Source organism: Phalacrocorax aristotelis, chromosome 8 (genome assembly GCF_949628215.1).
Source record: "Phalacrocorax aristotelis chromosome 8, bGulAri2.1, whole genome shotgun sequence".
Taxonomy (NCBI): Eukaryota; Metazoa; Chordata; class Aves; order Suliformes; family Phalacrocoracidae; genus Phalacrocorax; species Phalacrocorax aristotelis.
In genome coordinates, this window is record NC_134283.1 from 16,258,026 (window position 1) to 16,274,207 (window position 16,182).

A 16,182-nucleotide genomic window follows, 5' to 3' on the forward strand; every position below is an offset into this window, starting at 1 on the left:
CAAGGCAGCTACAGACCAGGTCCCCTCCTTTCTTGTTGACTTGAGTAAAAGTTGAGTATTATAAGCTAGCAACAACTTTTCATGCCCAGATTCATAGTAGATGTCCTTACCTCACCTCAACCTACCATGGGAGCCTGGGAGGTGCATCCAGGAGCGAGCACAACACCAGATGCAGGAACTTGACTTTCGTTTCCTCCCAGTCTTCCTTCCTCCTGGAGTGCAGAATGCTCTCTGCTGTCAGGTGAGCCCTCGCTTTGTGATTTACACACATCAGCCGGCGGTGGTGATGCAGCGTGTACTGACAGACAGACAACCGCTGACACTAAGCTCATGTATTCCCTTTATTGAACTGTACTAGTTATTGCAATCAGATTAAGTCACATTTATAAAGCAGACCATCCAGTTGCACTGAAACCGATTATATTCATTACATAGTTTTAATCACTGTCCCGTGAACTGGCAAATCCAATCAAAGCATTAGTCTTCCGTTAAAAAATTAAAAAGAAATATTCAGACAATAGCCAAGCAATCACATCACAATACAGAGTTACCTAAAATTGCAATTAAAAAGCAGTTAACAAAAAAGAAAAAAATCACACCTAATCTTTAACTATCAATATAATACAAGAAGCAACAAAAGGCAACAGCATCAAAGCAGATTTATCTAACACTATAAATTCAGTCAGAAGCAGAAGCTCTAAAGTACGCTAGCTGAAGCAGGACAATAAAAAATACTGAGCATGGAATACTTTTAATCTCTTCCATTAATATTCATTTCCAGCTGCTTATAATAGCAGCGCCTCATGGCCAAATCATTAGAGTTTTACATCTGGGTTGCAAATGACACTTTGATTGGATGTAATGTTCAAATGGTCCTCCCCACTGTGCCACCGTCAAGTCTTCTGCAGAGAGGTGTCCTGTAGTGCCAGTGGCTCACTGTGCATGCTGGCTCAATGTGTGGTTCTGGAAAGACGAAAAAAGGAGACATGCATGAGGGGCAGAATAATAGAAAGCATGCCCATACCCTCCTACTCAGTACCATTTATGCAGAGCTCAACATAAAAGCTTCTCAATTATTACAAAACAAAATGCAAGAAAGAAAAAGTACTTGTAAGTAACAGCTGCCAATATGACACATTTGCTTTGTTCTGACAGATCTGTTAATGCTGGCATGAACTTAGAAAAAAAAATGCTATAAGCCAAGTACAGCCATGAGGGTTTCTTTTTTTATTCAATACATATAAAGAAAGTAGTAACACTTCACAGGCAAAAACTGCCTTTAGGGATTCCCTTAACTGTAACAATTAAAAAAAAAAATCTGAATTGCAGGGGGAACCCTTGCCATATTTTACTCTTTTATTCTCACTAGTACCGAGTGCAAGTACTGGCAGCAAGAGACACCAGATTGTGACACACACTTCTCAGTCCAAGAAATACTTTGCCAATAACAGCTGAACCGCCAGTTCAGGCACCAGGGTAATATACCCAGCAGAAAAAAGGCTGGACATGTAACCCAGAAGTTAAATCTCTTTAAAGAATAGACTTTGCTCTACACATTTCTTTCAGCATTTTAGAGTCTTTTTTGTTCCCTTTTTTCCTTTTGGTGGATTTGTAATAGCCTCATGCCATCCCAGTATCTCGCATTAGAGGATGCTGACCTGTCCTGCCATTTTGTGCAGGAGCCAATAAGTCGTGAAGGCAAACTTGGAAGCTTATTTTTAGTGCAGTACCAATTCACCTACGTTTTGTGTGCTGACTGAAACCCAGTCCTACATATAAAGTCAGCTTTATTTCTGTGATTATTCAGCTATTTGAGCAACTAGAGAGAGATGTACTTCATGGTAAGCTTTTCTTGAGCTGGGTCCCCAGCATCCCCAAATATAAAAATTCATTTGCATTGTTCCAAGCCTGATCAATTTTACTAGTCTCCATCTGCCTAATAACAGAGCCGGGCAAATCCGCCAAGTTGAAGAATAAGATTTTAAACATGAAATGAATTTTGAATCCAATTATTTATTTACAATGACAAAGCTTTAAAATAAAGCAAGATATTTTAACTTTTCATAAATCATCTGGTCCTTCTACACTATCCACAGCTACATCTTGATCAGGAAAAAGAATGGTCCTGTGCTTTATCCAGAGATGACATCTCCCTCATGAAAACTGTCTGTGGCAAGAGCTAATGGGCAGCCCATGATGCGCGTGGGGCCACGCGGGCAGAAAGCACTGACCCCATTTGCAGGCACAAGCATTTCTGGACTGTGCACTCCCAAAAAGTGACCACCAGGTGTCAGAAGTGCTGCTGAGTTCCTAAATCATGGCAAAAGTTATCCGCGGTAATGTGGCGGGCGGGCTGCGGGGAAACTCCGCACAATAAGGGTCAGGCTTTAACGTGCCAGAATGTTACAGAGGCAGCTGCCATACACCCGGAAGGAGCCCTTGTGACATTAAATACAATCGACTGACAAAATCGCAAAATAACTGGCCCTTATTCAGCATAACACTATTCCTCTGAACACACCCCAGCCTGTGGTGCCTAATATATCAGAATCAAAAACCAGAAACACTGTTCAAAGACCTGGAAATCTTATCAGGGGTTAAAGGGATAGAGGGCATAGTTGAATAACATCAAGTGAATTGTCAGTTGAAACTACTTTGCTTTTAGACCATTTAACATCACCAAACATAAAATCCAATGGTTTTTTTTACTTTGCTATACATGGAAATTTTCCTGGCCTTAAGAAGGAATGACCTTTGCTGTGCTGGATGTTATTCTCAAGTCAGATAATGACTTTATGGGAGAGGATGGATGGAGCCTTACAAACACAATGTCAGCACTGACAAGCAGCTTGTCCACAAAACCTAACTGGAAAAGCATGAAGATGTCAAAGAATACACAGGCCACTCTGTGTATTCTCTCCTCAGCATTTTAACAATGGTCATTTCTTGTGCACTTCATTACAGTTCTATTTTTAGGTCATCCTGAATATCAATAAAAAAATCGAAAGGTTTGCCATCTTCAAATCAAAAGAAAGGCTATTCATGGTAGACAAATCCATACTTATTTAGGCAGTGTCATTTAAAAGATAATGCACAATCAGCACTAAATGCATGACGCATGGTCTAGTCAGGGAACATGATTTCAAACTTGTGTGGCTGCTGCATTGATTATCCCAGGCAGGTCAATAAAGGAATGGTATGTGGCTCTAAATCTGATAATGAAGCTTTCATTGTGAGCCCTCCCTCCTCAAACATAGGTTAATAATATGTTCTGAATGCTCCTAATACAATTAATATACTGGGTTTGTGAGCAGAGTTTACACAAGAAAGAAACAGATTATACTGAAAACCTGCAGCCATTCAGAGCTGGGTCAGTAGGAGCTGACAAACTAGCGTGCCATAGGGCTACCAGTTAAAAAAATGAACCATACATTTTTCATATGCAAATCTTGAATTTGTCTTAATATCTTGGGAATATATCATTTATTCCCTTTGCATGCATTATTGGCAATCAATATGCTGACTAGTCCCTGGACAAAGCAGTTAATAACATTTTATACAGGACCTCACAAACATATCTGTAATGCCTGCGGACACAAGAGCCTGTGTGCACCGAATTCTCTCCCCATGAGAGCAGGTCCTGCACAAGCCATGTGCACAAATGCATAAGTCCTGCACACCCAAGTGCTGGTGAGCACCAGACCACCAGGTTCCTGCACGTGCAAATACCACATAACCACCACTGGGGTGTATTCAGAAGACCCACAAAAGCCTGACAGTATCCTCTGCAACCAGTACGGGTTTCTCACCTATTAAAATGTATTTCAGACCACACAAATATGCTTTCCAAAAAAAAGTCTGGCAACCTGTCTCCTATTCCTAGTAACTGTCATGTCTTATCTTCTTGCTTTTACTCCCTCTGCCCCATGCGTGTGCAGCTTATTGGAGCTCTGCTTTGCAGATGTCAGAAGGCGGCCGAGATGTTCAGTGCTTATGTCTCTTCTCTCACAGGTGTGTTTTGCATATTTGACCCATGCTTCATCGAATAACTTTATTAGGCATATCTGTGTGTGCCCACAGACAAAGAAAATTTCCCTGGCTGACCAGAATTTCACAGCTACTGAGAAATAAGTAAATCCTGGCATTGAGAATGCCCTGACCCTTAGCAGAAACAGCTTTCACCCCGATGCTATCCTGAGCTGTTCCAAGCAGCAGAATGAAACCATAAAGGAGGGAGCATTTTGAAACATGTTATATGACAGGAATGCTTCTACCCAAGTGGCCTAAGGAAACTTCACCCACCTTTACAGGAGGGTGGGCTGGCAGGAAACAGCTCAGGCATGATTTTTCAACCCTAGAAGTTATAGTTTAAAAAAAAACCCAAACCAAAAAAAACCACCAAAACCAAACCTTAATGGTGATTTCCAAAGGAAAATATAACAGCCACAAAAATGAAGCCTCTCCAGGCATGCTTGTGTGTGTGCTTGCACATGCCTACCTGCTCACAAAGCCATCCATACACGTATGCATTTGGGGGCTGGCAGGAGGCAGGACATAATTTGGAAGCTGAACAGTAAAAATGGTTCTTCACAGCTCCTGTTAGGCCCCTGGTTTATGCATGGCTCACAGCTGATACCCCACTGAATACATCATTCTGAGACATTATTGCAGCTGGAAACTCTACAGCAGCACTAAGTCACCTGTCAAGATCAAGTAAGTCACAGCTTATTTATAGGATAAGGTTGGAAAAATTCTTCTTCTCTTTTCTTAATAAACATGCAAAATGGATAGGAATTCCATTAGCCACATCAGTGGGAAAAATGCAACTACCCCAAGCCTCAGGGCTGCCACAGTGTTTAAGTGGAATTTTCTACATGCCGCACAATCCCCAAATGAACTATTTGCGGACGTGTCTGTGACCAAGGAACTGGGTGATGGGTTTTGCAGGAAATAAAAAGATTTTAAAGAATGGCTGATTATTGTCCATGCAGATACTGACTGCTCTCCAGATCATCCCTGGGGACACCCCCTGCCTGTCCTCTGAATGCAGATCAAGCCATTTGTGCAGGACATCTACAATGAATATTTATCTGTTTTTCTACATGCATTGGTATGAAAACACTGGCATGACAATCTCCATTTTCAGAGCACTGTGTCAAGAAAGAAAACATCAGGCTTGAAAGATGATCACTTACAACAGTTCAAAGAACTCTTACAAGCTCTATAAAGATCGAGAGAAAAAACATATGCAAAAAAAGCAGCACATGATGGAGCAAAGCTCCAAGCCAGGCAGTCAAACTGGGAGTCTCCCACACTGCAATGAGGTTCACTGCCAACGAGTCACAGGTGTACTACACAGGAGCAGGTGAAAAAATAAAATGCAACTGTGAGGAGTGTGATAATGGTTTGGGGTCATAATACATCCAGTCTACAGTGCTATTGTGCATCTGTTACGCATTTAGATATTTTGTACCAGCCATTTAGAGGTATACTATCTATGTGTGTGAACATATACACCTAAAATACCATATGTTATACAGAGGTTAAGGAATGGCACAACAAAGCTGGTGATGCCCACCACCCTCAAGTGAAATTCATAAGCCTTCTGCAGTGTTACACAGAGAGCGGGGCTCTGGTGAAAGGTTAGAAAGAATCTCTCTCCCCTTCCAAATCCCATTAAAACAAAGAGATACCATTCCTCAAATCATCTGAATTGGAATTATGGAGATAAGAGATTCACATGACAAACAGCCAACATGAAACTCAACTGGTGATCAGCCATTGTGTGTCCTGTGTGCATGGGCACGCCAGGTGTTGGGAGCGGATGCACACAGTACTTATTGCCCACACGTGGCTTCTCCAGAGCTGGATGCTCAGCCCATGCCTCCCTGGCTGCCCCCACAGCTCGGTGCCTTGGGACACCGGGGTTGATGTGGTGCTGCAACACCACCCAGATTGAAAACACCAACCCTAGACTGCAAACACCAGCCCCATGGGTGATGCATGAACACAGCTGCCTGATCTTGTAACATGGAAGGTAATTCCTATTAATCCCTATATTTTTCCCAACATGCAGGGGGTCCACCAGACCCAGGCAAGAGCTCAGGTAGTTTCTCTCCTTGCCTCACCCCACCTCCCTATCCAGGTTTCTGCCACCCCTTCAGGCACCGTCTGGCTCCAAGCTGGGGCTGGGGACACCTTGGGGCTGTGCCCCCTCCTCCCCATTATCTCTCCTTTGCCCCTTATGGAGCGGGGCTGGGGGAACAAGAGAAGCGATTCCCTCCATTCAACTGTCAACACACACAGCTTGTCAGACAAAAACTAAACCTCAGATACAGGCATGGACTTGAAGCAAAGGTTCAAGTCTCACATTTGAACACGTATATATAAAAAAAGACAAAACAAAACCTCCAAATTGCTATAAACAGAAGTTAGAGTGTCCAAATATTGATGAAATGCCATCTGCAGCATTCTTTTTTCAGACAATGTTTTGCATCTTTTGAATTCAAAGTGGTCAAAAAATCTCTCAGCTATTATTCATTATATATCCATAAGCGCACACACATTCGTGCACAGGTACTATTTCCCACTAACAGAAATCCATAAAGATGATAACCTTTATGCCTTGACTTTATAAAGGGATTACTTTAGGCAGAGGACACAAGACAACCCTTGCTTTAGCCATTGGAGATTATGCTCTCTACAGAAAGCTGTGAGCCTTAAATTGGTGCTGTTCTAATCCTAAACTGGAGAGGCATTCAGGGGATGCCGTGACCCAGCAGAACAAAAGGAAAAAACCTCAAATTTTTTTTTTAAAAACAGCACACTAAGGGGGAGGGGGAAGGGAGAAAGCAGGAAAAAAGGAGAAGCAGCTTGCTTTACAGGATAAACCCATTTATTTTTAATTTCTTGTTGCTACTTTCCCTTTGCTATAAGACTCTAAAGGAAAATCACCTTTGCACCCCCTTGCAGTTTGTGTGTGCTTATTTTTAGAACTGTTTGACAATTATCCAAGGGTCTAAGACTAACAGATGGCCTGTCTTAAAGCCTCATATGTTCACTAGTTTGCACTTCTGACAAACAGTAAATGTACTCAAGAGTGTGCCATAAACAGGGCTGAATGAATACTCAGAACACAATTTAGTTAGTGCACTTCATTAAAACTGATAGTGGTAACCAATGTTTCCCATAAAACCAGGTGTTAATTCCCCTTCCAGTTGTTTCAGGTAACTTCTACCCAGTGACATTTATATGTTTAGATCCTAGTTTTTCAGGAAATATGGTATTATTTCTTCCCTTTCCCCTGGTATTTCACCCACCACGTAAAATGCTTGTTACAAGTGAACTCCAAGTTATCATGGTACTCAATAAAAAAACGTGTCAGGCAAGACAGGTTCACATGTCCCTTCTTTATTTGAAGAATCCCTTGAAATGGAGGTAGAGGCAAATGAAAGGTGGCACATCCTTTGTGAAAGGGAACAGCTGCCTGTGTTGCTGCTTCCTTCATCTCTGAGCATCTGATAACCTGCCATGCGTCAGTCAGTCCCTGTGTCAGCACACTTTGAGATGGCACTTCAACAAATGCAGTGAGGAAGCTATCCTTTACAAGTTATTGAACCAAGAAAAAAAACCAAAACACTTTGTCTAAGAAAATACGCCTGGAGGTTTGATGTCAGCTGAAAAGCAAAGTTGCCTGTTTCCAATGAAAATATCTGCATCTGATTTACTCTGATGCTTGCACATACTTGATTACTCCAGGGCCAAATGCACCTTTCACTGGTACTGGGGCAGAGAAATACTCATCTGTGCCAGGACAGAGCTGGCCCTGGCACGCTGGGGGTTTCTGGACCAGCTGGGGAAGTTGAGCTGCCCTCCTTGGCACCCACTCACAAGGAGGATGCCCTGAGCCACCCCCAGAAATCTGCCCAGCTCTTCTGGTGACCAGGACCTGGCACTACATCTGGAGTCAATGGGAAGATTCAGAACTTGTAAAATATTTACAGGGAAAAAAAGTTGCTCCACACATAACCAACTGAATGCTCTCTGCCTTTTTTGTATAAATCTTTTTCTGTGGCTGGCATGTTTCTATATTGAAATGCAACTGCCCAGGTGTTAGTCTGTAAAACCCAGGCAGACCCAGAAGCACCCCCCACCACCTGCCTTTGTTCTGCACCCTGGAGGCTGTGCACTCTGCTGCCGTGCTGTATCGTCCCAACAATATACGTGCTCAGTTTTACCTCTATACTTATACCCCTTCTGTTAATTTTAACACATTCTTAAATTTTGATAGGCATTTCTGTATTATTCTGGGTTTGCAAAATTGCCTTTTTATACAAATACCTTTCTTAGAGTTCTTTTCCACAGAGCCAGCCTTTTTTCAAATAAAAAAAAGGAATTTTTTTTGTATGATTTATAAATTTAATTTATCTTCTAATTCAGGTTGTTTAGTCCTAATCAGACTTTGACAACTCACCTAACATGCTTTCCTCTTTCCACTTGAGACTAATAATTCTGTATCATCAGTATTCTACACCTGCCATCTCTTTCTATTGTTCTCTAAAAACTCAGAATAAACCAAGGTGAGCCTATTAAAAGTGAACTCCAAATGTGAGGCTAAGCCCAGCATAGCCTCTCGTATTTGAGTAAATGCCTTACCAAAAAGTCTATACTTCTTCCAAAAACACTGGGTAAAATGTTGCAGCACAAAAGCAAACTGAAGCCTTTGGGAAAATCTCCTTACCACGGCACTTTGGAAATAAAAACCACAGGAGAATACATTACTAAGAGATAACCAGAGTCTTCTGTTAGAGAAACTAGCTGTAAGCACACCATGATTCAGTGAGGCACCCAGTGAAACCAGGAAGCTAATAATACCTGTCCTGAGGGACTGCATGCTCCTGAGAATTTCACTCAGAAATGCAAATTTATCAGCGTCCTTGTGACTTGTAGACTTGTAGATCATGCAGATGATCAAAATAAGCTGAGGGAAGAACCTGACACTTTTTAAATGTAAAGGGACAAATTTAATTACTGTTGTCACAACTGCATAAAACCAGAATATTTTTAGAATTCTTCCACTCCTCCCTCAGCCCCACCATTTCTCCCTGACTAGATCCCAGAACCGTTGCTGATCCTGAGAGTAGAAAAGGGCTTGCAGAATTCCAGCACGCCACTTTGCCAACAACACTTGGTGCTTTAACCTTGGCTTGGCCAGCTTGTGTTTTTCTGGGGAGCTGCTCCCTGCAGGGCCCCCGGTGCTAGGGTCACCCTTGCACCTCCATGGACATAGTCACCCACCTGGTGTGCAGCAGCATGCATGCCCTTTGCCCAGCTTTGAAGTAACCCTCCTCCAAAGCTGTCCTAACGAATGCGAACACCTCACTTCCAGTCCATTTTCAAATCTAAGCCACATGCTAATTGGAAAAAGCATCTCCTGCCCACGGGTACACTCCTTTGCCCATGCTACACCAGACTTCAATGCACAACCCAGTGATGACCTGTTTTTGGCTACTTAAGGGTCCTACTCAGGGAAGCAATGTGTTTCAAAATCATTTACAAGAGGACAACCATTTTCCAGGAATCCTTCTTAGATATTCCTCTCAAAAACATGATTTGGTGATTTATTTGAAGCCTATCTGAAGCATATCTTGTTAACCTCTCCTTGATCTAAGGCAAATCACATTGCAGAAGCCAGTTAATTGTTCATTCCTGTGAGGACTGGCATCATCATTATAGGACCCTTTGTGACTCTTCTATAAACATGAAATAATTTCCTGATTTGGTCTTGATTATAGGACCAGGACAGCATCCTCTCACACTCTTTTTCCCCAAAAATACTTAGAGCAAAAGGGAAATGCTTTACATAGTACCTTTAGCAGTCACCAGTCAAAATGCATAGACAAAAGCCTCACTGAGTGACCATTTCCATGGGACTATAACCCAACAAAAGCCAGGAAATTCAAAGTTGAACCCAAAACTGGCTTCTTAACTTGCCCTGGTGTTCTTTGGTATGGCAAGGGCCACTGACACCATCTGATTTTTCGTAGCTTTTTTTCTGCACCAGTTAGGTATTCCTGGTGTTAAAGACCAGGTATAAAACAATTTCAGCCCTAACTGTGAATTTGTCCTGGTTTTAGCTGGCATATAGTTATACCAGCTAGAGTGAAGAAAATTAACTCTATCCCAGCTAAAACCATGACAGTATTTTAACATGAATATTAATGGAGACACATCTTGCACTCTTCACTTAGGCAACATCCTCCATTGAATCCTGGCACCTGCAGATGAACCAAGTTCCTTAGACCTAATAAGCAAGTGTGGACAGATGGACTTCATGCGAGCTGTGCCTACCCACGGCTAGGCTACAGCACATCACAGTCCTTTTATTGGTAGTTTTTTTTAAAAGCAGCAACTAAAGTAAATTTCCCTCTAATGGAATACTGATCTGACAAATTGTATTGCTTGTGTTATGGATACACTTTCTTACAGGCAGATAAATATTCCTGGCATGTGGTGCCCACATACTGCTTGGGCTGACAAAATGGCTGGTCAGTGACCTGTTGCCTTGGACGTAATGGCTGTTATTGCTGGTTTCTAATTTCAAAAGGGGCATAAAAATCCTCCAATGCAAGTCTCTCTGCCATAAAATAGCAAGGCTACAGTTTACAGAAGTACTTTACATGCCTCCCCATTAGCGTACATGCCACCAGCAGAGCACAAATCTGCAGACAGGATTGTGCTCAGCCCACTGCCTTGAGGAATTAACCCCAGAGGAGCTAGTAGCATGAAAGAGCCAAGCAGCATTTGTTCCCATAAGTAAAAGAGGGGCCAAAATATCACCAACGTGAGCCATCTGCTCCAAGACATCACAACACAAAATAGCGAGGCAACATCGCTGTGCTACATGTGTGAAAACAACCGTAACTGTTAAAAAATGGGATTTTCCAGCCAGCACTACTCCATTACCATGGTGTCACTGGCCTTAGGAAAGTCTGACTTCTAAACAGCAAGATGCTACATTTTAAACAATCATGCTTTCATACAAAGACTAAGAGCATGTGTCAGCCCCAAAGGAGGACTAATTTTTCAGAAGTACGTATGTTCTAAACCTCCTCTCTATGCCCTTTGGAGACACTGTAATGTAATGCACCAATGACAGATATGCTATATGCAGTCAAAACTCAATGCCCATGGCAATTTATTCAGGTTTAACTGCGCAGCAGAAAAAAATGAGAAGGCTCACTGGTCAGGCAGGACTCTCCCTCAGGGCTGGCGCAGTGCCAGCAGTGCTTTGACTGTTTCTGCACGGTGCAAAGCCAGAGCAATTTGATTCTGCAGACATGGTCTGCGCAGAGGCAACCTGAGGGTGTCCATACTGCCTGCCCAGGTCAGAAGACACACACAACGCTCTGCAGAGAATCAGCTCAAGCACAGCTTAGTTGATAAGCTCAGGATGGCTGCTGCCAAATATGGCTGGCTCATGTGGAGTTGGGGTGACAGACCCTTGCTGAACCCAAGCTGACCTTACACAAATCTATGAGCTGTCGCTACACTGATCCCATCAGCAGTCTTATGTGATCCCATATACAGACTTATCCCTATCATCTAGATTTTTCCAACAAAGCCCATCACCTCATGAAGGATGCACAGTTTAGTATATTGCAAGTTATTCTGTTAACGTGAAACATGAAGAAAGAAAAGAGCATTAGCAATCTGTCCGTTAGCATTTACTGCACAAGTCAGGTCACTGCATATGTAGACCCAGCCTGTGCATCAAACATTCTTGTCCCGTTTTCATATAACATAAGCAGAAACTACAGAAAAGGCACAATCTGGAAACAAGCTGTATTCTAAATTATTTTACCTTTCTTCCTTTCCTCTCTGATCAAAGGGAGATATATACTCTCAAAATATGATGTTAAAGCAGAGTATTACTTTTGCAAACATTAGTGTATGACTGAATATACTTCTCTGAAAGCAACTTCAGAAAGATTGACCAGCAAGGCTGCTCCAGTGCTGCTGGCCCCTGAAAGAAGGCTGGGCTGAAAACACCGACAACCTTCCTGACAAAAGCACGGATGTGCAGGCAATGACAACCCTATACACAAGCCCAGCTACAGAAAGGCAAGTTACCAACTGACTTTCTAACTATTCCTTCTCCTTTTGTTCTTATCAGGCCCCATTTTTCCCTAACTACTCACCACACTTGCTCCAGGTATCTGACCTTGCAGAGCAATAAGAACAGGTAAGGCAGTGAAGAGAGTTTGCAGGAATCTCTCTCATGCTCTTTAAAATCACCCTGGGAACACTAGCCTTTGGGGTTGAGCCACAGGGCATGACCCCCATCCTCAGCCCAGTCTAGCAGCCAGGGCTAGAACTGCTGCTCCTGCTGCCTTTCAGTGGCTGAGGAGATAAACCCTAGGATCACACCCTAAATCTCTTACTTAGCAAATCAGAGGTACACCCAAGGCCTTTCAAATTTCTCCATGAAATTATTTTTCAAATTCCTTCTAACAGTAAAAGTGATGGGGGCTCTGCCAGCACCACAGTAGTACGCAACAGCAGTACAGTATCACTCCAGGATTTCCTGTCTGGAATTCAGGCTTCACGTCTGAAATACAACACACACACAACATTTGTATGACTGAGAAAACACAAGGCGCTTGCCATACATTTATTATCTTCTTGGGGAAATGATATAGAGAACAAAAGAGACTATATTTACTCCCTCCCCAGCTGCTTTTACAATCTAATAATTTATTTCTCCTGGACATAAATCTCAGATTTAAACAAAATCCCCGAAACCTGAAGATGCCACATGGTAGAGGCTAGGGCAGTATTTCTTTCTATTTTGGAGTCGGAGTGCTTAATGCATTGCTCTGTTAACCAGCAGCCTTAAATTTTGGGGGGAAAAAAGAGACAAGCAATTAGGCTGTGGCAGGCCCTAGATGCAAATACAGGCAACTGTGATTACTACCTTCATACACAGAGTTAAAAATATCTGGTTATTGAAAATTATTTTCTCAGTCCATGGGGGTTTAATCTAGGTTTAGGCCGAGATGTTAATTTTTTTCTGCAGCAACCATACTAGGGGATTCTTTTATGCCATTTTTCTTACACAGTTGCTTTATATCATTCACGTTTCTGAAAGCTGAGGCACTTTCTGTGATGTAAGAAATCTCTGTAATTAGAAACAACCATAGCCTCTTTCAGAAAAATAAAACAAATAAAACACACCAAAACCTTCTAGTCAGCAGCTAAGATAGCACTGCTCTTAAGATAAATGTAAAAATCCAGGGTATATATTCATCTTAACTGTTACAAATATATCCATCTGTTCAGAGGCTAACTAGTGACTGAAACTGATGAATCCACAGAAAGGTAATTTTCAAGCCCACTAGCGTCTGTTCACTTGTAGTAATAGAGTAAATGCTTTTCAATAACTATGCTGCTTTTGAATGCCAATTTCCATTTAAGCAGGTTCGAGTTCTCTCTCTCAAAAAAAGAAAATTAAAATAGCAAATGCCTTTTCTTTCCAAAGGTCAAACTACACTTTTAAAGAACAAGTTACATTTCAGCAAGGCAGAGAGGACAAAACTCCAATCAGATAAATGGGCTGTGTAATGATTAAGAACCACAGCTGCCTCAGGTTTTCTGAATGGGCTGTAGGATAGAATTTGGTGTAAACAGTCTGATGTTGAAGCTTATATCTCTTTTACTGCAGACAAGAAATTCACTAAAATATATAAATAATGAATGTGGCTGGGGATCTCTGCTGGTACTACTGCTGGTTCTGCAAGATGCAGGAGCAGAAGCATATGCTGCTCCATGTTTTTGTTATTAGTGAATTCTTGTTCTCCAACAATAAACACAGAATATTTTACCTGAAATGGCTTCTCCAGCACATACAAGTTCCAGTTCTCTAAATGTGCCAGCAAATTGCAGAAAGATAAGTTACAAAGACATACCTAATTTGCTGTGATGAATTGTGTGCATGCTTCAGTGATCAAAACTGCAGCTGAGACCTATTATATTTAATGATCTAGACATTTCTTGTGAAAACGCTCAGGCATATATTGTTATGTCTGGACAAGCATCCTGTTTTGCTCTAGCAGCAAGCGAATGAAAAGACTGAACTTTTAAAAGGATGCTGTACACCGCCTTTGATGAGCCCTTTAAAACAGAGGCTGATCAAGCTCCACTATTTTCCTTAAATAATGCTTATGCTCTGCCCTTTCCAGTGCAGCATCTGCCTTCCTGTGAAAACTGAAGTCAGTTCCTTTGGATGCTAGCGACACTTATAGGAGGAAATGAAGCGACTCCGCACTTGGACCCCAAACTACAGCAGCTACTACAGCAGAAGAAAATCAAAGGAACTGTATTAGAGATCTCTTCCCACCAGCAAAAAGAAATTGTGACAAGACTTTTTGGTGAGAAAACAAAATGAAAAATTTTTTATTTGCCTACATGTTACAAAAATGATCTGTTTCTAGTTTAAGGACTATGTCCTGCTTAGAAAGGAGTGTGCTACCAAGCCCAGCAGGGCCGAGCAGTGGTGTCTGGATCTGCTGTCCCTGAGGACACTATCCCTGCATAGCCAGCTGTGTCAATGGCCCTGCTTGCTGACCTACAGCTTACAGCCCCTTTGCTCTGTGGCTTGACACAGAGCAGTAGGAAATGGGGCTTTTTACCACCTTCCTATGAGGACAGGAATTTCATCTTGTGAATGTATGAAGACCTTCTGAATAAAAGGTCTGAGGCTTCCAAGGCTTTACGTCTGGCTCCTCTAAAGTTTTCCTGCATGGATCCAGGTATATTGTTCAACCTCTGCCTTTCCAAATTTGTAAAACAGGAAAAAACAACCTCAGAAAAAGTGCTGGTAAGCTTAATTCATTCACAGTTATAAAACCCAGAGATATCTGCAGAGAGAAGCCACACAGAATATTGTTGCTACCACACACTCAAGAGCTTATTTTCTCTCTCCCTGGTCACTTTGAACCTCTTTCTAACATTCATTGCTCAACAAAACAGAGCAAAACACAAACAGGAGTGTTTGACTCCAGAAATAAGGCTTTCGAAGTGCTATTTCATTCATCTGAGGAGCTGCTAAATACTATCACAGGGGTAATTTGTGACCCTGTAAAGTGTGGTAAAGAATGAAGAAAAGGTATGCGTTAACTGTTGACATAACAAAATTAATTTTCCATCCCTAAACTTTTTCTCATCTCTCATGTGAGCTCTGATGCAATGTTACTGACTGGCACTGCTGAAATGCCAACTTGCATTTCTCATCCTTAATTTCTCTCTAAATGTCATTAGTAATTGTTATTGCCAGACCAGAAAGTGCAATCTGGTCTTTCTGAAAGAAAATCCATTTCTCATTTCTTCTCCTGTGCTTCCTCCTTTTGGTTGAGGATGGATGTTTAACACAGCCTGTGTGCCCTGTTTCCAAGAAGATGGGAATGCATTAATATATCTGGAAGTAAAACATTCCTGCTTTATTTATTTATGTATAGTATGCCTAGATCTTTATGAATACCAAATTGTATATTCAGAAAGGTCTTTAAAGCACATCTTTCAAAACAGTAACAAGTTTTAATTGAATAAGCATAAGAAGTAGGGGAAGGAAACACCCTTTAATCTCTGCATACAGACTCCTCTCTGGATGCGTCCACAAATTACTCTTTTTGGTGGGCAACAATGTTGTCAAATATAAAAGTACATTATATGATTGTCTCTCTTTCTGTCACAAGGAAAACAAACCTCTTTGGTGAGATGTGTAAACTGGTTTAGCTTTGGTCTGGATTAACATATCACTGTCATTTACCCACACAGGTAAAAAAGGTTTCCACCAAGAGAGGCGAGCTTAGACATCTGTGTGCAAAGGAAACCCGGCAAGTGTAAAAGGTTGGCTTCTTGCACGTCATAATATATCATGCCAGCAATTTGTATAGTTATGTGCATCTCCTGCAAAATTTGGTCTCTAGTACTCAAAGGCAAGCAGTACCTTGCCACTTCAAGTCAATTTTAAGAGGGACTCTGTGTGTCATGACAGATCTTTAACTGGGCTCCCAATAACGAGCACACCTTACATTTGCATGTCTGCATTGTTTTGAAATGTATATAAAGTAATTAGTCCAAAGCTAGGCTGCATTTCCATATCCATTAACTAATGGCCTCTTA

At 41.7% G+C, this 16,182-nt stretch overlaps 1 protein-coding gene across 4 annotated transcripts in view; it reads right to left on the bottom strand.

Moving 5' to 3' along the window:
• Nucleotides 1-328: 328 nt before the first annotated feature.
• The window catches only part of ZNF423 (zinc finger protein 423), a 234,545-nt gene continuing 218,691 nt past the window's right edge, over nt 329-16,182 (bottom strand). For all 4 annotated transcript variants that reach the window (XM_075101562.1, XM_075101561.1, XM_075101564.1 and 1 more), the window contains one exon: nt 329-963. In XM_075101562.1, coding sequence (XP_074957663.1) covers nt 934-963 — 30 coding nt within the window. In that variant the 3' untranslated portion in view covers nt 329-933. The remainder of the gene's footprint in view (nt 964-16,182) is intronic.